Genomic DNA, 25922 nt, shown 5'->3' with positions numbered 1-25922 from the left:
CTCAAGAAAGGTAATTTATACCTATTCACATCACCCTTTGGGAGATTAGAGTAAGCAGGGGGTATTCTTAGTGAGCATTGCTCACGTACAGTACCTCTTGTTGCATTGAATTTTAAGATATTAATTAAGACCCAGCTTGCAGACGGAATGCAAGATATTTGTGACAAACATGCGTTTAAACAATGAATGGGGGGGGGGGGGGATGTACAAACTATTTCATAAGTTTCTATAACGGGCAATAAATTTTTTTCCCATTCTTAGTTTTCCCTGTTTTTAATGATCGTATGATACTACAATGAGTCAAATGGACAACTATATACAGAAAATAAAATACATTGCTTTAGAATCCCACCACCTCCAACTGTAAATGCTAGTTAAACCAAAACTAATGGGGTGAAAATCGACATCTGAAGGCGTTTGTCTGGTGTTAATTAAGCCTGTTGTATGGTTTGGCCAGTAACTTTCATTGTTTAATTATAAATCGTAACCAGAAATTGTAAACGATGGCAATATGTACACCATGATCTGGCATTCAATACACCTTAATTCCATTCCAAGATGCACATTAACGAAAGTTGGTCCATATAGCCCATCTGGGATTTAATGAGCGCCAAATTAACATAAAAGTCAAATCTTCAATTATTTTAAGATATAATCAATTCAGTTACTGTGCACAATAATTATACCCCATGCAACGAAGCTGCTGAAGGTATAATGTTTTTATCAGTCCCTATTTTGTCGGTGCAACTCCTGTGAGACCGCTCAACGAAATGTCTTGAGACTTTGCAGATAATAAGGACACACTGTGTAGATGTGCATATTCCCAGGGAAATTCTGATTCATTATTTTTTCTGGGAGCTATGCCCCTTTTGAACTAAGAATTTTGAGCCAGTCGATGTCATGTTCTTGCAGAAATGCATAGCATTAATATTTATTATGTGAGGTATTGTCAAGCAATGTAGGAGCGTGGGGTATGTGAGCTTGCTCACTTTTTCTTTCATTGAATTCATGCGCGCTTCAATTCCATTGATGAGAGGAATAATTGATTTGATGTGCGCAAAAATTAATTCAATTATTGCTCTCATCAATTCAATTGATGCGCGCATCAATGTGGTGGGATTTGTTGCTCGCAAAATTTAATTTGGAGCTCGGTATTATATGACCTCTTTAATTCAATTGAATATATCTTTAATTATATACAAACCAGTCGCGGTAACTCAGTGGTAGAGTATTCGCTTCGTAACCGGGAGGTCGTGAGTTTAAGCCCCGCTCGTGCCATGGCCGCGTCAAACATAAGACGTTAAAGCTCTTTCGCTAAACGCTCGGCATTTAGAAATGAGAATCAGGGGTCTTTTGGATATGTCCTTAAAAACGTAGGTCCCGTGTCGCGGCAGGAGTTGACACGTTAAAGAACCCTCACTGCTACGGCCCTGAGTATGGCACGCCAAATTCACAAAAATGAGCTAAACATAGTTTCACAGTTGATAAACTAGGTTTATCGACTGCAAACTATAGTTTACGGACCGTAAACTATAGTTAACGACGTTAATCTATATTTCACATCTGTAAACCATAGTTAACAGATAATCTATGTTTCACAAGCGTAAACTATAATTAACAATGAAAACAATCATTAGCGATTGCAAAACATAGTTTATCTGATAAATATGGTTTCACGATTGCAAACTACGGTTTACAAGTCATAGTTTATCTGATAAATATAGTATCACGAGTTGTGAAACTAGGATTAACAATTGTGAACTATATAGTTAACGAATGTAAATTATAGTTTACAAATGTGAATCTGTATTTATCAGCAAAATCTATTGTTAACGTTTATTTAAAGACAGATAAACTTGGATTAGCATTTGTAAACTATAGTTTACAACCGTTAAATATAGTTTTACGGATGAAAACTATAGTTAACGAATCGTTAACTATAGTTTACAGTTCGTAAATTATAGTTTACAGTCGATAAACCTAGTTTATCAACTGTGAAACTATGTTTAGCTCATTTTTGTGAATTTGGCGTGCCATACCTGAGCGCTAAGCATCTATAGGTGTAAATTTGGGGTACTTCACCTACAGCTGGTGACGTCTCAATATGAGTGAAAAATTCTCGACGAGACGTAAAACAATCAGTTATTTACAATGTTTTTGTATTAGGAATTAATGTTTGCATCAATTCTTTTAAAGAGTGCAATTGTGCGCATTTTTTTTTAATTGTTGCATTAATTGAATTATTACTCGCTTAAATTGAATTGTAGCGCGCATCCGTTCAACTGCTAATATCATCAATTCTTTGGAAGCGAGCAACCAATTCAGCGGAATAATTAATGTTATCAACAAATCAATTAATGCGCGTAATAATTCAGAAATGATAATTATTTGAAGAGATCTGTGCTTGAATTGTTGTTCGTATCAAATAAATTGATTGTATCTTCAAATGATTAAAGTTATCTTCAAGGGTGGTGGGGGGTGGTGGTGGTGTTAATTTTAATTTGAAGGTGTGTGCAACTAGAGTATTATGTATCCCCCACTCTATTCAATTATTTTACAAATTCAAACTATATAAATTTTTTCGCGCATATTCCAATCACATAATTTTGAATATGAATTTCCAACTTCCAACCTTGGCTTTGCTAAATGCCAGTTGCACTTAATCAAAGTACAGAATTTTGAGAAGTGGGGTAACAAAGTTCAAGGCAATGTGGAGAGAGAGAGAGAGAGAGAGAGAGAGAGAGAGAGAGAGAGAGAGAGAGATACCTGTGACACAACATCTCCCAAGATTAACTTACGAAAAAGAATTAGATTAATTTTGTACAGTCTGATTGAACGCAGCCATTGTCCGTATATCCAGCGACGTGAGAGGTTTGATTTTAATCAGACTGTATTTCGAATTTCAATTTCTCCTTGCATATTTTCATATCCTGTTACTAATTATTAATTAATTAACGTATCAAATATCTTTAAAATTATTTATGATATTTAATTTATTTAAAATTTTGAATCTATAAACCCCAGTAGCATTACCCCACACACCCCACCCCTGAAGAATATAATACTAAATTCAAAATCTTAGGCAGATCCAGAAAATTCCGGAGGGTGGGAGGGGGCAAGATGGAACGTTTCCGCCCCGAAAAAGCGCGGATTGGTTGCAGTCCCTCAATATGACGTAAAACTATCAACCAAATAATGGGGAGGGATTGCAATGAGCCTCCGTTAGGTACCTTACGAAACCCTTATTCTTCCTTTTATTTTATAAATTATTAAACTTTAGTTACACAAATACAAATATTTATTGACACAAACACAATATACAACAATTGGCAAAGGCCCATTGAGCATCATTACATAATGTTTACATACCTTTTATGTAGTCGAAAGTAATTGACTTCTGTATTCAAAACAGTCTCTAATAAATTTCACAGTAATTTTTAAGACTTTGTGTATATCACTGTTAAAATATATTTGTAACATGTATCTTTCATTGTCCAGAGTAATATTTTCTGTGTTATATTATAAATGTTTCTAAGGTAGGTGTTTCTTAGCTTAGAATAAGATTTACATTGAAAAAGAAAATGAATTTCATCCTCAATCACACCAGTATTACAACCTAAGAAAAGACAGAGAAACGTTCCGTACTCTGCTTTTGAGCAATGCAAGCTTAATAATTATAATTCTCTCAGTACCACTCTATTCATCGGCATGTACATGTATCATGATGTATTCATGAAGAGTATTTCTTTTTCGGATTCGAATACTCCGGTTTGGTTTTCACAAATATACACCAAAATGGCTTGCTTGGTAACAGTACCTTGACTGACTGGAGTTGAAAAAGAAAGGGGGAAGGTATCGATATGAATTCTAGAAAACCCTCGAAAGCCGTGGATAGCAGTTTTGCTCAAGGTATGGAGTATTTTTTCTTTACACAGTTAAATGCTTCATGATCATAATTGCAAAAGCAGGTGCTTGTTTTGGTCCGAATGTCCTCGGACGTACACAAGTATACAAATTTATCATCTCTTTGAAAATAGTTACCATCATGATCTTATGATATGTTTAAGAAATAAGGAAATGTCACTGAACTTTAACTACCATTATCATTTCAATCCTACGAATGGTTTTCGTTTTTTGTGAATTTTACAATTGTGCATGTTTTGTTTTGTTGTGTTTTTTTTAAATATAGTATTGTGTGCACACACGAAATAGCTACAGTGTATCAAAATATTTTTAGTTCTGAAACATCTTACTTTTAAAATACATTACTGTGACAGTATTTTAATTATATGCTGCTTATAAACTATACACATTAATACATTAGATTTATCTTTGTTTCAAAGTAAAAAACTATGAGTTGATGTGTGTTGAAAACCCACCAAAGGGAGGAGTACCTAATGAAGAGCGCATCAGGATTGCCTTTGCAGTTCTGGATGACCTGGTTCCTAAGCTTGGGGTGTATACTAGAATCTTCACAAAAATCAAGGATGATTTGTTCGGTAAATAATTTTTTTTTTTTTTTTTTTTGTCGGAAAGGGGAAAAAAAATCTGTTTTTATTTCTTTTGGTATATTGAGAATACCTGTATTTTCATGTGGTAATCACAAAGTTTGAGATGGAGGGTTATATAGGTAAATTAATTAGTTATTGTGAGACTACTGTTAGTTGACAATTGGTTTGCACAATCTCAAATAAATTTGTTCTGTTGTTAAATTTTCCAAATTCAATCCATGAATCCAAATTGTTTCACTTTAAAAGAATTTATTTATTTTCACAACATTGTGGAGATTACTGAATTCAGAAATGCTCTAGAGAAGAAAATTTGGGCATAAGCACATGTTTTGAAATTTTGATGAGAGTGACCTCCTTACAGATGCTGTATACAGTGAGGATCTGACCACACATACAGATGGCTCTGTGATGAAGATCCCATACTTTACCTTGATGAAGAGGATATTCGATGAAAGGGATGACAAGCAAGATCTATTGTCAGACCAGCTGAATGAGGTGAAGCGCAGGTAGTGAATTTGCAGAATTCAGTAGTGACAGTCTGAAACCAGCATAACTGCACAATTATAAAGTCTGAAAAAGCAAGGTTTAAACCAAATATGAAATGCTGAAGTAAGAATGTTTTATTTCTAGGTAAATTTCTTTATTCGGAACTTTTTGCCTCAATTTTTTTCTTCTTTTTTTTTCCCACTGGTAACAAAAAAATTGTCCTTAATTATTGATAATTAATTACAATATGCATCAGTTTTATTCATATAAGTTTTAAAACTCGGTCAGTAAATTTATTTATGAATACTCAGCAAAATAAATGGTTAGTAAAAATTAAATTGTATTCAATGAAGAAGTGGGGATACCCAGATTCCACTCTTTTAAAATCTGAAAGGCACCTTCCACACCTACTGGATCCACCCATGATGCATTGTGCTGCAGATATGGATATTTGTATTATTCAGGTTGTTTGATAAGCACAAGCAATTTGAGGAATCCAAGCAGAAGATCGCCCAGCTGGAGGAGACCATTGAAGAACTGAATCACAAAATGGAAGGTCTAGAAGAAGATATCTCAGAAAAGGGAATGGATATTGTCAGGTAGAAATGCTGAGCAGCAAAATAGGTGAAAAAAGTATTTAAAAAATCAACTAACTTAAGATACAGTTCTTACAGATATTTTTACAAGATCGCTCCCCCCCCCCCCCCCCCCCCCATCACACACACACACACACACACACACACACACTCATGGGATCTGTATCATTGATTTTGTTGATTTATACATTAGATTTTTTCTTTGTTTAATTCACTTTCCTTTGAGAATTTTATACCTATGTGTGACACTCAGGGCCATAGTAGTGAAAGTTCTTTATGTACCAACACCTGCCATGACACAGGACCTCCATTTTTTTAATCATATCAGCATGATCTGTGGGTCTTGTTTCTAAATATCAAGCATTTTGTGAAGGAGCTATTTTTATACCCCCTTTGAAAAGGAGGAATTGTTTTGCACCTGTCGGTTGGTCTATAGACCAAGTCTTGTCCATTCAATATCTTGAGAACCCTTTCCTTGAGAGACATTAGTTTTAGTACACTGGTACATTGTAAAGAGTAGATGAACACTATTGATTTTGGGTTTACGTGGTCAAGGGTCAATCCACTCTGGACAGAAGTCCTCTCAATATCTTGAGAATTTTTTCCTTTACAAACATCAAACTCAGTACATTGGTACATCATAAGAATTTGATGAACCCTATTGATTTGGGGTTCACTTGGTCAAGGGTCAAACTGAACGTAGTAATGTATTGTCTCCTCTGTATTTTGGGAATCATTTGCTTGATTTACACCAAACTTGATACACTGGTCATCCTAAGGAGTAGATGACACCTAATGATTTTGAGGTTACATGCACATTGGACATAAGAAGATGTTGTCCACTTAATACTTGATACTTATGTATCTTGAATTGTTTTGACACTACTATCAAATGATACATCTATAATTCTGTATAACCATTTTCCATTTTTTTCCCAGAGGGATACATGTTTCTGAAACATTTCTTGTTACATCTTACATGCTGCTATGGCATGAGTGGGACTCAAACTGATTTAAACATACATGTATAAAGGAATTTTCAAAAGCAAATGAAACTGTACCAATACATGTATGAATAATCGGTATCGGAATCAACAGAAAATGTCACGATAATCAAATTAGCAAACTTGTGAAAAAAGAAGCTTGGTGAAAAAAAAACTACATGTATACCAGGACTGTCTTCAAGATCATAGCAACTAGAATAGTAAAACTGCTAGGCTAGATATCTCTAAGGTCTATTGAACACACTGTATGAATTACCCTTATAGTTATATGTTTTTTTCAACTTTGTAGTGTTACCTAGCTAGCCTAGATGTTTTTTTTAACTTGGTAGTGCTACATGTTCCCTGCTTGTAATCTTGAATTCAGCCCAGATTCTACATTATATGTAATCATATATACATTGTAGATGTTTGTGCAGGGTGTGATAAAGGAGAGACTAGTGCATATTGTACTGGTAAATAAGGTAGCCATTATATCGATCAGTATGAATATATCAATACCTGTACTTTAAATCTGTAGGATTGATGAGGAATTGAAGACTAGTGCATATTGTACTGGTAAATAAGGAATTAGCCATTATATCAGTATGAATATATCAGAACCTGTACTTTGAATTTGTAGGATTGAGGAGGAATTGAAGGAGGAGAGGGAGAGGTCAGAAGAAATGGAGCAAAGGTTAGAGGGGAACATCAATGACCTTCAGGACTCACTTGATGAGGCACATCAGGAAATCGAAAATTTATCTCGATACAAGAAAGGATATGATGATTTATACTATGGTATGTGATAATTTTTAGTTCATATGAGCCACAGGTTCATGCAAGTAAACTTTTCGAATCAAAATGTACGTGTCTGTTGTCATCATTGTAAATTTCACATTTCCGTCTTCTTCTCCAGACCACTGGGCCAATTTCAATCAAATTTGGTACAAATCATCCTTGGGGGAAGTGGATTCAAGTTTGTTCAAATGAAGGGCCATGACCTTTTCAAATGGGAAATAATCAAGAAAAGGCAAAAATAGGGTGGTTTTTTTTAAAAAAAACCATTAGACCAGAAAAGTTGAAATTTACATGAAAGCTTTAATTCTGACACATTGCAGATTCAAGTTTGTTCAAATCATGGCCCTGGAGATAGGGTTGGGCCACAACAGGAAATCAAAATGTACAGGAAAGTGATTTAAACAAATACTTTTTGAGAGTAGCAGGGCCACACTGAATCATATCCAAATGCAAATGTTCCCAAATTGTGTGGATTCAATTTTCATTTTATGTCCCCAACTGTAGTCTGCATGGGGACATATCGTTTTGGCCTGTCTGTCTGTCCGAAACTTTGCTCATAACATTTGACTGGTGAGAGATAGGACTCTCGTATTTCACATGCACATTCCTTGTGACAAGGCCTTTTTTTTGATACCAAAGTTTTCAAACTTGTGATCTTGACGTTTGACCTACGTTTAATAAAACCTATTCTAGTCAATGTCTCCTGAATTATTTAATGTAGGACTTTCAGTAATTAGCATATAGATTCCTTATGGTAAGGCCTTACTTTTCATACATGATCTTTGATCTTGAATATGATCTTGGTCTTGAAGTTTGACCCAAATTCCAAAACTGTAACCTTACTCATAAGGGATAGGGCTCACATATTTCACATGCATTCCTTGTGACAAATTTCTAACCTGGTGAACTTGGAGCTTGACCTACCTTAAAGAAAACGCAACCTATCAAATATCTCTCCACTATTTAAGTATTTAAGGTAGGGCTTTCATATTTCATCTATGAATTCTTTCATTTGATAGCATGGCGTTTGTGATCTTGACCTTGGAGTCCGACTTACTTTAAAGAAAACTTAACCTATTCAATATCTACTGAACTATTTAAGGTAGAGCTTTCATATTTTGTACAAATTTCTTATGGCGACATTTCATTTCATATCATGGTCTCCAGAACAGTAAGGTCATGTTAGTCTTATTGGTGTTGAGGCATCTGCATGGTGTGTGAATTGAAGTTTGGTTATGTTGTTATCCCTTTGGGATTAGACTGGGGTCACAATATGGGGTCAAAATCTTTCATGGGAATAAAGATTTTTTTAAAAATCACAACAACTGTATTGCAGCAGGGCGAAGGTGAATAAGGTGAGTGATGTGGCCCATAGGCCTCTTGATTACATATCACTGCTCTACAGCACTAGGCTTTCATGATAAACAGAGAATGAGAGAGAGAGAGATTATGATGATGATTGTACATACTTTTTATTTTCTGAAAACAGCCTTCCTTGAGACTGGTGAATCTTCAGATACTCCTGAACGAAAGATCAAACCTGTCATATCAACAAAAAGGGTAACTAAATTAAATATACTGTGTGTCTATTTTAGAGTACTTAAAATTCTACTGATGCACTATTTGGAATAATCAAGATCTAGTGGTTTTTTTTGTTTATGATGATTAATTGATAGAGATTTCAGTATTTTACTGCAGCCATGAATTAGCACTCTTGCTTCCCAAAGGCAGTAAGATATAAATCTACTGAAATAAGAACACGTACATGTATGTAGTATTTCTGGTAAAATCTAGTCATTACAAAGGAGAAATTTGTCTTTTTCAGGTTGCTATTCTTATCTGTATAGTCTCATTTTTTTTTTATATTCATTGATATTATATTTTTATTAGCACAACACATTTTACTCAAACTTTTGGCAGAATATCACCACTTATTAGAAATTGTAAGGAGCAAGGCGGTGAATTTACATTTCAGGCGAACTTGATGAACAACATAGAGTCAGCGCAGAAGTTGGAGGACCAGATCATGAGTGTAATGAACACAGCAGTAGAAGGTAATGTTAATCACAACAGTCCTGACCAGTAATCAGTCGGATTAAAACCAGACCTTCTATCTGGCTTTCTAACGAGCGGACACAGAAAAAAAGGGGGAGGGAGATTGAAGGTCTGGTTTTAATCAGACTGGACCAATAATTCGTCTAGACTCAATCAGACTGCTCTTTTCTAGGGCATTTTGTACGAGTATAAACTGATTTGGGTCAATTTACGCTTTTTTATAATCCGCTTTGTGGATTATAAAGCGTAAACTGACCCAAACCAGGCTATACTCATATAATATTTGTCCCAGAATTAAAATTATTCCTGGTATAAATACTTTAAATGCTTATTAGAAAGTGAAACATAACAACAATTTACATTCACATGAAGGAATAGATATGAATATCATGAGCACTTTTTTGGGCAAGTGTTTAATTGTCATCACGAAGCAGCCATTTTGTTTATGTATAAGAATGTTATATAAGTCATGAACAGATTCAAAAAACTACAAAAGCAAATAGACATTGGTTTATATCTTCATCTTTCATTAGTTAGCTTTTATTTTAAAGAATTTGATAAATTCATGGAGGAGCACAAATCAGAATTGATGAAGATTGAGGACCGAGATGATCTGACAGATGCAGAATATGAGGTTCAGGAGATGGACATAGAACAAGCTGACCAAGAGGTAAGAAATGGAGACCATGGAGAAGATTTCTGTAGTTCAGCGTTACTGTGGCTCATTCTAAGCAATTAAATCCTCTAGTCGCTTGCAGTGTGAAATGATGGAAATTTACATCTGCAGTGCTTACGTCTGGCGAGAGATGGTAAAGTTTTCAATTTCAGTCATGTCGCAGTTGACTCTACAGAGGCAAGCATTCAAAAGAGTTTAATGTCTTGTTCGAGCAGCAGTAACACTAATTTCAGATGGGCAGTACCAGCCACCAAAACTGAAAATAATGGAGAATTTTATCCTGAAGGAGAGAATCCCTAATTAAAGAAGAGAATATAGAAATAAGGTTAAGGGAAATAACTCAGATAGAAATGGGTATTTAGACATCTGTGAATGAATTTAAAGGACTAATTCAACCTAGGTACTACATGTATAAATGTGAATGTAGAGTGCATGGGCAAAACATTGTAAAACTTTGTGTTTATGGTAATCATGTCTGTAATAATTAATATTAACACACTTTACATGGTTTTGAAAATAGTTGAGGATGGAATGTTCTACACTTTTGTTTTAAGTCCAATCCATAATACCATACAAGGATTTAATTTCTTTTTTAGCTTGAAGCAGTGCAAGAGCGCTTCAAATTCAATGTTGGGGACATAAGCAATGAACTTGCACTTCTGAAAGAGCACTGTAAGATGCTGATGAAACAGCTAGAAATTTTAGAACAGAACAAACCCACAGTTACGTAAGTCTTTGTTTAATTTTATCAGTACTTTTTCATAGTACCAGCATTCTGTAATATAATGCCAGTTGTATAATGTAACTCATGACAAGTATATTGTTGACTGTAGGAGGAGGAAAGGTACAGGCAAAATGGCAGATCCAGCAGGCCTCAATAAGTCAGGTATTTAGACCACAGTTTATACATATTAAAAACTAAGGAATAATTACTTATGAAAATTAATATTGTATTTCATTTGATTATTTCTTTTCTCTTATGATTACAACTTAATCAAATTGATAATTCTCCAAAGAATAAAAGGTGAGGTATTTTTGGAGATGTTTAAAGTGGATTTATTGCAACTGCATTTTTCTTTCAGATATTGTATTAGACCCCGGTAAACAGAACACTTGTTTGCTATAATCAACAAACGTGATAATCTTTCACCTTGCAGAACACCACCATTTTCAAATAATTTCTTTTGCGTCAGATAATTTCCCTTGTGATATTCATGTTTCTTTATACATTTGTAAAGTTAACATTTAATCCTTTTAATTTGCTATTGTTTATTTTTCTTTTTATATATTTCATTTCTTAAGTTTAATAAATGATAATTTAAAAAAATCCAATACTCATGCAGACCAACTTTTATATTAGCATTTCTGATGAATGAACACATTTTTGAGATTGCTCTGAAATTGAACATTTTGAAAATTTCAAATGCTTTACCCAAGATGTATGATAAAGTTGGTAGTAGCTAGAAATATTGAATGCATAGCTTTAGGTATAGTAAATGAGTTGAATGTGAACACATTGATAATTTGTTTCATCATAAATAACAGGCACGATACATGTGTATTACTTTTTGCATGTACAAAACACCAATTTAGTTGTATGTCACTATAATTGCACAATTTCCGTCAATGACTTGTTAAAGTTTGATTTTCTTCTATTTTATATTTAAAATCTAGATGCTCTTACATGTGATAATTTTCACCTAGCTATTAAAATTTTGTTGGGAATTCTATCTCAGATATATAGAGTACTCAATCCATTAGATCTGATTAAGATTTCAGCCATGACATTTTATTCATAGACTCCATTCTTTCTGCTGGTTTGAATGAAGACAATGATGATGATGAGGGGCCAGATGCTGACCCTTTTATCCCCCAAGAGAGAGTCTTCAGTAAATACGCTGCTATGTTGTACACTTCAAACAACCAAGGACGCTCATTTGAAGAATTTAAAGATGCCAAATTTTGCCCAAGTTGTGGAGAAAAGGTATACAGATTGTAGATTTCCTGTAAATGATCAAATTCTACAGTTCAATCAGAGTTCCAGATACTTGTAATAACAAAACCTCTTTGAATACTGTATAGCAGGTTAATATTGCAGTCAGAAAAATCACGATTTTTTCATTTAGCAACAAATTGTGGCCGGTTTAATTCGCGGAAAAACATCTTAATATCCTGAACCCAATTTCATATCAATATGAAAGATTAATTCACTGAATGCTAAATTCGCGGAAATTTTGTTTCAGCGAATATAGCGAAAATTAATGCTGCGAGTTAATTTCCTGTTCTACAGTATATCTATTAGTGATATTGGTATCCTGCATTCTGATGGCAAGAAAGTTATGTCTAACTGTAATGATCACAATGCCCACGTGACTTTAAGAATTTCAACATAGAATTTTAAAATTTCTTATTTCTACTCCCAGACTGTGGTTTGTCCCCACAAACTGCCAGGAAGTGACAAGGTCATTATTCTCCCCCATAACTGTACCCACATCAAGATTACCAGACCCAAGGTGCGCATCAACAAGGAACTGATAGAGTAAGTGTACATGTGTGTGTAATGTTAAAACGTCCAGACCCAAGGTGCGCATCAACAAATTTGAAAAACTATGAAGAGTGCAAAGATTTGGTTTTTTTGTGGGATGATTATCAGATTTCTTGGATAAAGGACTGCACTAATGCATTGTCAATTTTTTTAATATTACATACTCTAATTATTAAGTTGGATAAAAAAAAAATTGCCAACATCAACTGATAGTCAAGTATAGTGTTGTATCCATGCAGTTACAAACACTGTCGCTTGTTACTAACCCAAATATGAAATAACATTAAATGCATTAAGTATATAAAACTATTATTTGATTGTTTATCTAATCCTCTTCTTTCTCCTCAAATTAAATAGTGAGATAATGAAACCCATGACTCCTGATTATTCCCTGGACATGCCGTCCACCGCTGGAACCTACACCCGTCAGCTGGACAGTCTCCCCATTGGCCACACCCCCGCCACCTCCAGGGAGAGTCCCAGTCTTGTAGGCAGTGAGGCTCACATGGTACTAGTTCTTGTTTTTTTTCCCTTTGAAACGTCCGTCTAACCGTCTGTACACTGTAGATGTAAAGTAGGGTAACTAGTATTAAGTAACTCATACATCGTAACAAAGTAAAAAAACTGGAGACCAACACCTTGAGGTTTGAATTACGGAAGATTCTCATGAGTGGATATCATGTGGTATTCAATAGGGTCAGAATCATTCTAATGACAACCGCCACAAGATCGAAACCAGTCAACCAAATAGAATTAACACATTATGTGAATTTTTGTCATCAAGCATGTACCTGTAGTTAAAGATATATATATATATATATATATATATATATCATTTGGTTTGATCTTTTGTTCAAGAAATGAGTTTCAATGATTGTCTTGTATGATTGCCTTGTATGATTGCCTTGTATGACTGCCTTGTATGACTGCCTTGTATGATTGCCTTGTATGATTGCCTTGTATGACTGCCTTGTATGATTGCCTTGTATGACTGCCTTGTATGATTGCCTTGTATGACTGCCTTGTATGATTGCCTTGTAGCCTCACACAATGCACAGGATGTTTGATGACTACAAGGATCGGGCCGGAGATCTAGAGAGAAAGATTCCGAGGACACTGAGTATTGTAAGTTTTTTGTATTTCTGACAGTTACACTGTTATCTTATCTTTGTATTTCTGACAGTTACACTGTTATCTTATCTTTGTATTTCTGACAGTTACACTGTTATCTTATCTTTGTATTTCTGACAGTTACACTGTTATCTGTTATCTTATCTTTGTATTTCTGACAGTTACACTGTTATCTTATCTTTGTATTTCTGACAGTTACACTGTTATCTTATCTTTGTATTTCTGACAGTTACACTGTTATCTTATCTTTGTATTTCTGACAGTTACACTGTTATCTGTTATTTTATCTTTGTATTTCTGACAGTTACACTGTTATCTTATCTTTGTATTTCTGACAGTTACACTGTTACACTGTTATCTTATCTTTGTATTTCTGACAGTTACACTGTTGTCTGTTATCTTATCTTTGTATTTCTGACAGTTACACTGTTACACTGTTATCTTATCTTTGTATTTCTGACAGTTACACTGTTATCTTATCTTTGTATTTCTGACAGTTACACTGTTACACTGTTATCTTATCTTTGTATTTCTGACAGTTACACTGTTATCTTATCTTTGTATTTCTGACAGTTACACTGTTATCTTATCTTTGTATTTCTGACAGTTACACTGTTATCTGTTATCTTATCTTTGTATTTCTGACAGTTACACTGTTATCTTATCTTTGTATTTCTGACAGTTACACTGTTATCTTATCTTTGTATTTCTGACAGTTACACTGTTATCTGTTATCTTTGCCCACCCTCATCTCCAAAATGCAGACTTAGTAAATTTACAATCCCCACCAAACAAATGCAAAAACTTAGTAAATTTACAATCCCCACCAAACAAATGCAAAAACTTAGTAAATTTACAATCCCCACCAAACAAATGCAAAAACTTAGTAAATTTACAATCCCCACCAAACAAATGCAAAAACTTAGTAAATTTACAATCCCCACCAAACAAATGCAAAAACTTAGTAAATTTACAATCCCCACCAAACAAATGCAAAAACTTAGTAAATTTACAATCCCCACCAAACAAATGCAAAAACTTAGTAAATTTACAATCCCCACCAAACAAATGCAAAAACTTAGTGAATTTACAATCTTCCTCTCAATACACAAACTTAGTAAATTTACAATCCCCACCAAACAAATGCAAAAACTTAGTGAATTTACAATCCCCACCAAAAAAATGCACAAACTTAGTGAATTTACAATCTTCCTCTCAATGCACAAACTTAGTAAATTTACAATCCCCACCAAACAAATGCAAAAACTTAGTAAATTTACAATCCCCACCAAACAAATGCAAAAACTTAGTAAATTTACAATCCCCACCAAACAAATGCAAAAACTTAGTGAATTTACAATCCCCACCAAAAAAATGCAAAAACTTAGTAAATTTACAATCCCCACCAAACAAAAGCAAAAACTTAGTGAATTTACAATCTTCCTCTCAATGCACAAACTTGGTGAATTTAAACTTAGTAATGTTTTAGTAATGTAATGAATCTATGTTTTGTTTGTCTACTATCAGGGAAGAACATTGTCACAGATTGAACAGTTCTGGGCCTACATGTTGGAGGGAGATAAAATTGTGGAAGAAAAAGACTTTGAATATTCTGTATTGGTAAGTCTACCATTAAAAAAGGGAATTTAAAAAAAAAATTTTTTTACATACACTGCTTCTTGACAAGCATATCAGGACTCATATGTATGATGATCTATTTAGACCCCAGTAAAACTCAGTAAAGCTTGAGAGAGACTAATAATCTTCTTTTAGATCATGTCCAATAGAGTATTTACATATTTTACCTTTGATATTTACAATCATTCGGACCATATAGTAAAGATAAAATATTCATAACATTGCCTTGACACATTGACACAGACAGTGTAAGGAGATGGCTGGTACACAATGTATTTATAGGCTTAATTATGACAGTTGCTTAATCCTATTCAGTTATTTATTGAATGAAAAATTGTTTAGAATAATCGTCTGGAGTACATGGTGTTGAAAGTAACATAGTTGCCACATCTATATCAAATTTAGTTTTTAAAAAATCCTTTTCCCCCAGAAAACACAGTGTAGCTAATGATATTGTTTTTAAAAAATGTCTGATCAAGTGTTCAAGTGTGTGATACTCAGGCAGACCGCATAGTACTGAAACTTTTCTTCATTATATTAGGACCGTTTATACTTATTCATGCAAGAGAGATACCTGATTGATGACATAATGTACCTGTGTACACATGATCTCCTGGCAGCCATAGCGGAATACTCCTCAATGAATAAGGTAGGCACACTAATTAATATTGCTAATTCACTCCTCTCTGTGCAAGAACAGAGGAGAAAAAATTACACCTGATTTATCCCGATATTTTGCACCATTTTTTCAGACCATCCAGGTTTTTGGCAATATTCTGAGTGGAAACTTGGACGGAGCCTGCTTTCGGTACATGTTGCTGATGTGTGACTTCATTATAGCAGTGGAATGGAAGGAGGTGGAGGACTTCAGGGCATTCGCTCATGTTGTGTATCCATTCATGGGGGTATGTAACAAACTATACTATTACTTCATTAGTGTAAATTTTTAGAATAATGGAGTATTTTATACACACACACACACACACCCGCCCACATTGTGGAAGGCTATACTGGAGGAATAACTATGTCTGTCCATACGTCAGTTTGTCTGAGGTCACAAGGTTAAGCCTCCTCTCTGACCTTCAAATTCAAAGCAAACTTACTCATGTGGCACACCTTGGAATGCTTCATTCAACTCTAGGTCAGAATGTTGCATGTGTCTTACAGTTTATGCTTCATTGAGTTAAAAACAGAGTTAGTTCTTCTCCAAGCTTATTACAAGTGTCACATATCAATAAAGGTTTCCACTGGCTACTCCAGGGGTGCTCCTTTACAAAGCCTTGCTGCAAAATAAACACGAAGCTGTTACTTGATTGTGTCGTCTGATGCTCAGTCAAAATAATTCAGATTACTTCCAGGACATAAGAATTGTAATTATAAAATTTTTGTATGTGCAAATAAAAATTTGTGTTCAAATATCTACAGTTTTGGATGTGCCCCATAGGGGTATCAGTCTTGTAAGGAGTGCTTTTAAAATCAGTTATATCAGAACATCTTATTCACATGGTATAGCAAAATTCTTTCAATCTTCATGTAGAGACACACCCCAATATTTTCATGAGAAGTGAGAATACTGTGAAAAAGTGTGATCTTGTGAAATTATCATCATATATCATATGTTGAAATTTTTACAATGATTTTCTTCCAAAAACATTCTATATGTATAAACATATGCTGATCATATTTTCATTCTACCAGTAATATTACCAATAAATTTGTCATGATACTTTCAACAACAGGAGGATGATCTAGAAACCCTGCATATGAGTTACACGTCGTTCAGTGAAAATAAAATTTCACCTCAGCTAGTGTGCCAGTTCGTCATGCATTTAATCCTCAAGTATCGAGAACCATGCTTCCAAGAGGTATGTATATATACTAACAAACACGTATGAATACTGTGGTTTAATCATTTTTCATTAGATAGTGATCTTCATTATTTTTGTGCTTGTGCCTGACCATGAAATCACTGAATGAAATAATTTCTGTTTATGAAGGGCAGCATGCATGCACAAAATCATTGTGTGTGTTTGTTTTATTAACACAAATCCACAAAACTCTAAATCACAATGTGCAATCTTTCTTCAGTTTGAATATTGACTCACAAATTCACTCACAAATTACTCATTGATGTTCTTTGACAACAATTTTGACCTTCATAGCATATGACCTTGGCCTAAAGCTTTTACTTTGACCTTTCATTTCAAGAAACATAAATGTGAACAGACGGACAAACAGATAACCAGAAAACTACATTAAGTCAGTATTGGACATACGTATGATGTTAAATTTACATTTAAATGTCTCATATATATCATGCATTCAGTATATTCATCCAACACAATATACCAGCATTATGAAACTTCAATGATTTGACATTTAAAAACATGCAATTCCTTGATCAGTTTTCATTGATATATATAAATCTGTGTGACCATAATTGTAGATGGAGCATAAGATAATTCCAGTGCAAGGAGGTCAGCCCCCATCTCAGGGAATGAACTGGAAAGAGTTCAACACATCACTAGACGAGATTGTCACCACATCCTCAGAGAAGCTGAGGAAGAAACTGTACATAGAGGCAGAGGTGGCAGCGAGGATTGATGGCTACAGGGAGACAGTGCCTCTGTTGAGGCTCTCTCGTATCCTTCCTGACCAGAAATATTCATGAATTCAATTCCCTCACAAGACACATAAACTGATTAAAAAAAAGGTCTTTTTATGCCGTCAACCACCAAAACATGTAGGAGGATATCATGACTTGTACATTATCACATTTAACAACTTCAATATCACTACTATCTGAAACACCTAGTTATCCAACTTAGATATCACTACTATCTGACACATCTAGTTATCCAACTTACATATCACTACTATCTGACACATCTAGTTATCCAACTTAGATATCACTACTATCTGACACACCTAGTTATCCAACTTAGATATCACTACTATCTGAAACACCTAGTTATCCAACTTAGATATCACTACTATCTGAAACACCTAGTTATCCAACTTAGATATCACTACTATCTGAAACACCTAGTTATCCAACTTAGATATCACTACTATCTGAAACACCTAGTTATCCAACTTAGATATCACTACTATCTGAAACACCTAGTTATCCAACTTAGATATCACTACTATCTGACACACCTAGTTATCCAACTTAGATATCACTACTATCTGACACATCTAGTTATCCAACTTACATATCACTACTATCTGACACATCTAGTTATCCAACTTAGATATCACTACTATCTGACACACCTAGTTATCCAACTTAGATATCACTACTATCTGACACACCTAGTTATCCAACTTAGATATCACTACTATCTGACACACCTAGTTATCCAACTTAGATATCACTACTATCTGACACACCTAGTTATCCAACTTAGATATCACTACTATCTGAAACACCTAGTTATCCAACTTAGATATCACTACTATCTGACACACCTAGTTATCCAACTTAGATATCACTACTATCTGACACATCTAGTTATCCAACTTACATATCACTACTATCTGACACATCTAGTTATCCAACTTAGATATCACTACTATCTGACACACCTAGTTATCCAACTTAGATATCACTACTATCTGAAACACCTAGTTATCCAACTTAGATATCACTACTATCTGAAACACCTAGTTATCCAACTTAGATATCACTACTATCTGAAACACCTAGTTATCCAACTTAGATATCACTACTATCTGAAACACCTAGCTATCCAACTTAGATATCACTACTATCTGACACACCTAGCTATCCAACTTAGATATCACTACTATCTGACACACCTAGTTATCCAACTTAGATATCACTACTATCTGAAACACCTAGTTATCCAACTTAGATATCACTACTATCTGACACACCTAGTTATACAACTTAGATATCATTACTATATGAAACACCTAGTTATCCAACTCAGATATCACTACTACCTGAAACACCTAGTTCACGCAATCTACTTTTTCAACTTTTGTTTCATAATTATCAATGCATCTACTTATCCAAATTGGATATAACTAACAAAACATTGATCTGAAACACCTAGTTATCCAACTTAGATATCACTACTATCTGACACACCTAGTTATCCAACTTAGATATCACTACTATCTGACACACCTAGCTATCCAACTTAGATATCACTACTATCTGACACACCTAGTTATCCAACTTAGATATCACTACTATCTGAAACACCTAGTTATCCAACTTAGATATCACTACTATCTGAAACACCTAGTTATCCAACTTAGATATCACTACTATCTGAAACACCTAGTTATCCAACTTAGATATCACTACTATCTGAAACACCTAGTTATCCAACTTAGATATCACTACTATCTGACACACCTAGCTATCCAACTTAGATATCACTACTATCTGACACACCTAGTTATCCAACTTAGATATCACTACTATCTGAAACACCTAGTTATCCAACTTAGATATCACTACTATCTGACACACCTAGTTATACAACTTAGATATCATTACTATATGAAACACCTAGTTATCCAACTTAGATATCACTATTATCTAAAACACCTAGTTATCCAACTTAGATACATTACTATCTGAAACACCTAGTTATCCAACTCAGATATCACTACTACCTGAAACACCTAGTTCACGCAATCTACTTTTTCAACTTTTGTTTCATAATTATCAATGCATCTACTTATCCAAATTGGATATAACTAACAAAACATTTATTTATCCAATCTGAATATCACTACTATCAACACCTCTACTTATCCAACTCGGATGTTTAACAACTATCCCAGTTACTGCATTACGTACCTCAAATAAAGTTTACCATTTCTTAAAAAAATTATTAACACACTCACTTTACTTAGATAAAAAATAGGAGTATAAAATTTCATTACCATATTCAAATCAATCAGTAAAATGAATTTACTCTCTTGATTGATGCCCAGATTGGTTAAAATACACGCTTCCACAACTGTATCATCCATTCTGCATTACATTTGTTTCCCTGAGCAAATTTTCTCAGAGATTGCAGGATATCTGAATTTAGACTCCATAGCAAAATCGGTGAAAGAGAACATTGCCCGTAAGGTTGTGGAGTGGAGAGAACGACCAAGCAGTTCAGGATCCGGTAAATCAGTCGGAATAGGTTCTTTCTAGTAAAAATTCTTGATATAAATACAGTTGAGTCTGATTAATTTAGACACTTTGGTAGCAGGCAATATTTAGTTTGATATCTGAATGACAATTGCTTGAGAAATAAGTAACATAATGTAGAGAAATGTTTGGGCCCATAATCATGTTTATAAGTAGAAATTAAGAATCCAGTATTTGTACATGCAAAATTTCCAGTTGGTGTATTAATTTGTACTTTGCATGTCAATTTCATTGTGAATTTCTTTCAGGTAAAGGAGCTCCACATCATGAGGGTCAGCTTGTTGTTTCCGATGAAAAACTCATAACAATGGCTAATGTTAAACTGCTGGCTAACAATGTTAACAGGTAAAGAAGTGTTTAGTCAAGAAGGTGAACTCACACAGAAAAGAGGTACATGTTAAGAAATGTAATTCCAAACCAAAACCATCATCCCTTTTTCCCTGTGACAGATACGGAAATCAGGCCGAAACAAAAATGTCATGATGTATCGAAGAGATTAAAAAAATTGTTCAGATAAAAAAAGTCTGGTTATTATAAAGCATTTTATTTTAAAACAAGTTGTTGCATGGATTGAAGACAGCAGGGGTTAAGACTCATGAGAGCATGCACCTTTATATCATTGCAATCTGCAATTTGTGTGACATTAAAGTAGTCTGTATAATGGGTTTTTTTTTCGTGATAATCCAATTTTTGCTTTCTTATGCGAGTATTTTTGAATCGCAAACAATTAAATTCGGCACTTAAAATTTACATCATTTCTGTACAACGTCTTACAAGATACAAGTAGAAACTCATCACCTCGGTCAAGCTCTGGTCAGCTCAGTATATTCCGTTACGCTACAACTCCAGGGGAAAGTAGTCCCGGAGAATTGACACTGTACGGAGTTTGCACCTCGGGTGTAGTACTTAAACGGTGGTCAGGTGTTATCACTCTGTACATGCACCTGTTACGATGTAACTTATTAAGTTATAACACACATAACAGTAATGTCCGTTCTGTTCAGATTGAAACCTGTGAGTCAATTTGTAATTCTAAAATTTAACTTGGCGGATCGCAAACAAAGAATTACGCAAATAAAAATAACATTATTTTGGGGTATTTTCACAAAATTTGTGATACGCGGAAAAAAAAAATGTTATATGGTATTATATCCATCTTTGACCTGATTGTACCTAAAAGAACATAGTCAGACCCCACAGTAACCAGACCTGGACATCTGTATTTCTTTTTAAATTTTGTTAGTGTTAAGGTGGTTTGATACAAACAAGACTGTAATCTGCACTTGCAATCACTTGGATTTTTTGCACAGACGGATGGCAATAAGAAAAAAGAATAAAGCAGAGGTTTGATTCCAATCTTTATTTGTTACTGTGCTATGTGTAAATATGACTGTACTTGACTTGGATATTTGTGTGCTGAATTTTTCATATGCTTTCTGTGTATTAGAAAATATTGATTATTGTTCCATTACAATTAGATATTTTTTTTAGGTTAAAAAGGTACAGGTATATAAAATAACTACAGTACAAGGAAACTCCCTCTTTGTTACAATTTCATCATATGGGAATTTCATGCACACCTTGGTGGATGATAAATGCTATCTCTCTCATATATATATATTACATTGTGACTAAGCATACGCATCCATTTTTCTGTGGGTTTCCATAAGTATCAAACGTACACAGTACACTTGATTGATTGATTTGATTGTTTAATGTCCCTCTCGAGAATTTTTCACTCATATGGAGAAGTCACCATTGCCGGTGAAGGAGCTGCAAAATTTAGGCCTATGCTCAGCGCTTACGGCCTTTGGGCAGGGAGGGATCTTTATTGAGCCACAACTGCTTTGACATGGGCCTTCGGTTTTTGCGGTCTCATCCAAAGGACCGCTTCATTTAGTTCTTACAACAAGCCAGGAGTACTGAGGATTTATTCTGACCTGAATCTCCACGAGAACAGTACACGATTAGTGATTTTATTTAATATTACACATGTAGGGAATTAATGTCTTGGTCTTTATCAATCCAACATTTGTCTGTTATTCTGTTCAGCACAATATATTACAGAGTTCTCCAACATACGTTTGTTTTAAGATGTTAATGGTTCTTTGGTGCTCTGAGAAAGATTTGTCACTTTTCAGATAAATTCTATATATATCTTTCATGGCCACTTACGGTCCCAGATTGTCTGACACATTCAGAGTGATTGATATATTGCAAATCATCAGAATGGACACAAATTGTGACAATATATCATTTTCTTGATTAAAAACTCATTGTTTAAAGTATTTCACTAAGATGTTTTTGATTGAACTGAGTAAATCTGAAACGAGTAAGGCATGTTTTCACCATTTATTAGCCCTAAAAACCAGAGTATGCTCAAAAATCAACAAAAATAAAAAGTTAGTTATACATGTAAGTGTTACTCACAGTGATACAAATCAAAGAGTGTAAAGCATTAAAGAAAGTCTCTTTTGCAGAATTATGCTGTCATTAATATGAAGCAGTGTAACATTTCATGAAAAATCAATGAAAATGACCACTTTCCCCTCATCAATAAGAATGACCACTTTATCCTCATCAATGAAATCTCTTCATTTTGAAATGGCAGTGAACAACAAATCAGTACTTTTATCACAAGTACTTAAGCTGACTGTTTTGAGTTTAAGTCACACATGGATTTATTTCGCTGTCAAAACAAGCACATTTAAAATATGATGCATCTTCTACAACACATGCAGAACGTATCTGTCAAAAACACCCTGTATCAATTATAGCTGTCAAAACACCCTGTATATCACAATTTGTTTCCCTGAATATTTTCAAAGTGTATGTGTGGTATAATCTTTACCACCTGCTTAAGAATGTTAAAAAGTTTCTGAATATGCTTCATTATCTGAATGGAATAAGACAAAATTATTATGATAAATATGTAGTTTTGATAATTATGTACGTAGTTGAGCTAAATTTCTGTTGGTGGTTGTAATCTAAATTAATATATTCTGGTTTATATTTGTTATTTTTGTGCATTAAATTGCCAGTGGGAATTTATTTTAGCTAGATCGCTGTAGCTTTACTTTCACAGTTTTTAAAATGCTTACATTTTAATTTGTTTTACACGTGAATTGGTGTATATTTCAAAATGAATTTCTGTTCATTTTCATAGAAATAGACAATGTCATGTCAGTTTGGAACATTAAAGTTAAAAACTGAATTTCCATAACTTCTCTGTTAGTACTAAATAACAGATATCAAACTTGAGCTCAAGCACCCCTTCCCATGTATATAATACGCCGGTTTTGAGATACGTCCGATTTATTTCCCTTTGGAGAACTCTCGTACATAGTAAGGCGCGAAAGAATTTGTTTACACGCGGGAGTGGGACAGATATTCATCACTTCTAGTGCAGCGTAAGTGAATGTACTCAGTAAGTTTCTCATACGTACGCTGTTTGGTCACCCGAATTCGACTGATACACAAACTAAGTGATAAGTATTTAGGGAGTAATTAAATACATAGAATTCTTATCCTATCACTTTATTTCGCTGGTCATAAGTACCATATCCAAGATATGTCTTGCAAATATGACATTGTTTGTATGTTTCCACTTCGGTAAAACATTTCTTTCGATAGTATTTAGTATTTCCGACATTTACATATTTAAAGAGAAGCCGCTTTTAATACATTTCATCGTCTTCCTCGTTGGCTGTATATCCACTCTGTCCCACTTAGGCATTCAAAGTTCCACTAAATGCACCTCCTATACAGAAGAGTTCGTATCTCGAAACTGGCGTATTCATCAAGGGGGGGGGGGGGGGGGGGGGGGGGGGGGCACAAGTTTGATGCCTGTGCACCAAATCTCTTATTAGAGTATCAATCGATTTTAACAGACGATATTAATGGAAAACCATGGTAAATTGTATTCCTTTGTTTTCTGAATTTGAGATTGAAAAAGGTTATGAACTTATCAGATTTGAATAATAAAATTTAAAAAATGTTGAAATTTCATAATGCATTTTCAGAGGTTTACAGATCCGCAATTTCAAACACATGGCACAGATAATGAATTATACTGATGAATAACACTGTCGTTTTAGGAGAGCTCGGATCAGGAGGGAGAGATGGGACAATCAGGATGATGACTGGCCCTACTACTCCACAACTTAAGAATAAAATCCTTATGCGAATCCTTGTTGATTGTTTTGTATATAAAGTGTGAACACACGATTATCAGTTGAAATGATAATTCACTGGACAACCTGGACCAGTCCAATTTTAAGACAATTTAAAAGTTGCCGAGAGTGGAAAACATGGCGACTTGAAAGCTGGTTTCTCTTCCCTCCGAGTCTGTTTAATGTACATGAATGTATTCAATATGCCTATTATGTGATATTAATTGTTGGTCATTATTTTGTACATTGAAAGTTTGTACACAAAAATAAATGTAACTTTCAAAAATCTTTAAATTCATTTCAATTAATCCATCGAATGCAAATTTTGTAAGTCTATCTTGCATGGACATGCAGAAACACATATTCCCTTCTGCAAAAATTTTCTTCAGTGTTTTTCATCTTTCTTCATAGTCTTAAAAATAGCCGACATTTTCAAGATACGTTTACTTACATATAAAAACAAGAATATCAGCAAAATTGATGGATGCTCCCCGAACTGCATCCCAATGAACTACTTTATAGGACGAATGACACAATGATCAATAACTGTTGATATTAATTAGGGTTTTCTTTATACAAAGTATATAAGGTATATGTTGAGTGACTTTTGACCTTTACAAAATAACCTTTGTCTGAAAGTCATTTGCCTATTACTTTTGTGTTTGATATATGATTAATATCTGTTCAAAAACTGTTGAAATAAGGAACTTTTTCCTCATATGAGGCAAGTTCTGAGTGACCTTTCCAAAATCGCCTCACGAGACCTTAGTCCAGAAGATTAATAACTGTTGAAATGTTGCTGAAATGAGTTTGTTTTCATGAACAAGGTATGTTCCAAGTGACCTTAACCTTTACACAATGACCTTTCAAGAGTGACCTTTGTCTGAAAGCCATTTACCTGTTATTTATTTGTGCAATATGATCAATACCTGTTCAGAAACTGTTGAAATAAGGAACTTTTTCTTTATATAAGGTGTATGTTATGAGTGGCCTTGACCTTTCCCAAATGACCTCGAGACGTTCTTCTGAAATCCATTTCCCTGTTGCTTATACTAAATACCTGATAACGAAAGGCCCAAGAGATTAAAGTTTGTAAAAATGGTTCTGGAGAAGTCGAAAATGTAAAAAGTTTACAGACAGACA

The 25922-nt window shown here is 34.3% G+C and overlaps 1 protein-coding gene across 3 annotated transcripts; it reads left to right on the top strand.

Annotated features, from left to right (window-relative positions):
- The first annotated feature begins 3772 nt into the window (after nt 1–3772).
- On the top strand, nt 3773–25067 carry LOC125658046 (uncharacterized). Of its 3 annotated transcripts, XM_048889091.2 has the most exons (24): nt 3773–3909; nt 4344–4499; nt 4873–5017; nt 5462–5596; nt 7217–7374; nt 8864–8934; nt 9350–9428; nt 9981–10099; nt 10702–10832; nt 10939–10991; nt 11188–11205; nt 11905–12089; nt 12529–12644; nt 13008–13158; nt 13692–13775; nt 15309–15401; nt 15961–16068; nt 16172–16324; nt 17159–17284; nt 17866–18061; nt 20477–20581; nt 20856–20952; nt 21918–21951; nt 24705–24877. In XM_048889091.2, the coding sequence occupies exons 1-24, from the start codon at nt 3861–3863 to the stop codon at nt 24744–24746; spliced, it is 2604 nt and encodes an 867-aa protein (XP_048745048.2). In that variant the 5' UTR covers nt 3773–3860; the 3' UTR covers nt 24747–24877. The 3 variants fall into 3 exon arrangements, with proteins under 3 accessions (XP_048745048.2, XP_048745049.2, XP_048745050.2); XM_048889092.2 differs by lacking the exon at nt 21918–21951 and having other exon boundaries at nt 24705–25067; XM_048889093.2 differs by lacking the exon at nt 11188–11205.
- The last annotated feature ends 855 nt before the right edge of the window (nt 25068–25922 follow it).

The sequence above is a fragment of the Ostrea edulis genome, chromosome 9 (assembly GCF_947568905.1).
Source record: "Ostrea edulis chromosome 9, xbOstEdul1.1, whole genome shotgun sequence".
Lineage (NCBI taxonomy): Eukaryota > Metazoa > Mollusca > Bivalvia > Ostreida > Ostreidae > Ostrea > Ostrea edulis.
This window is presented reverse-complemented; position numbering and strand designations above follow the sequence as displayed.

What these genes read in the sequence shown, in the direction of transcription:
- LOC125658046 (XM_048889091.2), top strand. Translation starts at nt 3,861, where the DNA reads ATGAATTCTAGAAAACCCTCGAAAGCCGTGGATAGCAGTTTTGCTCAA. An exon ending in ATATGATGATTTATACTATG is followed by an intron (nt 7,375 to 8,863) that starts GTATGTGATAAT and finishes TTCTGAAAACAG; the next exon opens with CCTTCCTTGAGACTGGTGAA. An exon ending in GCCTCTGTTGAGGCTCTCTC is followed by an intron (nt 18,062 to 20,476) that starts GTATCCTTCCTG and finishes AAATTTTCTCAG; the next exon opens with AGATTGCAGGATATCTGAAT.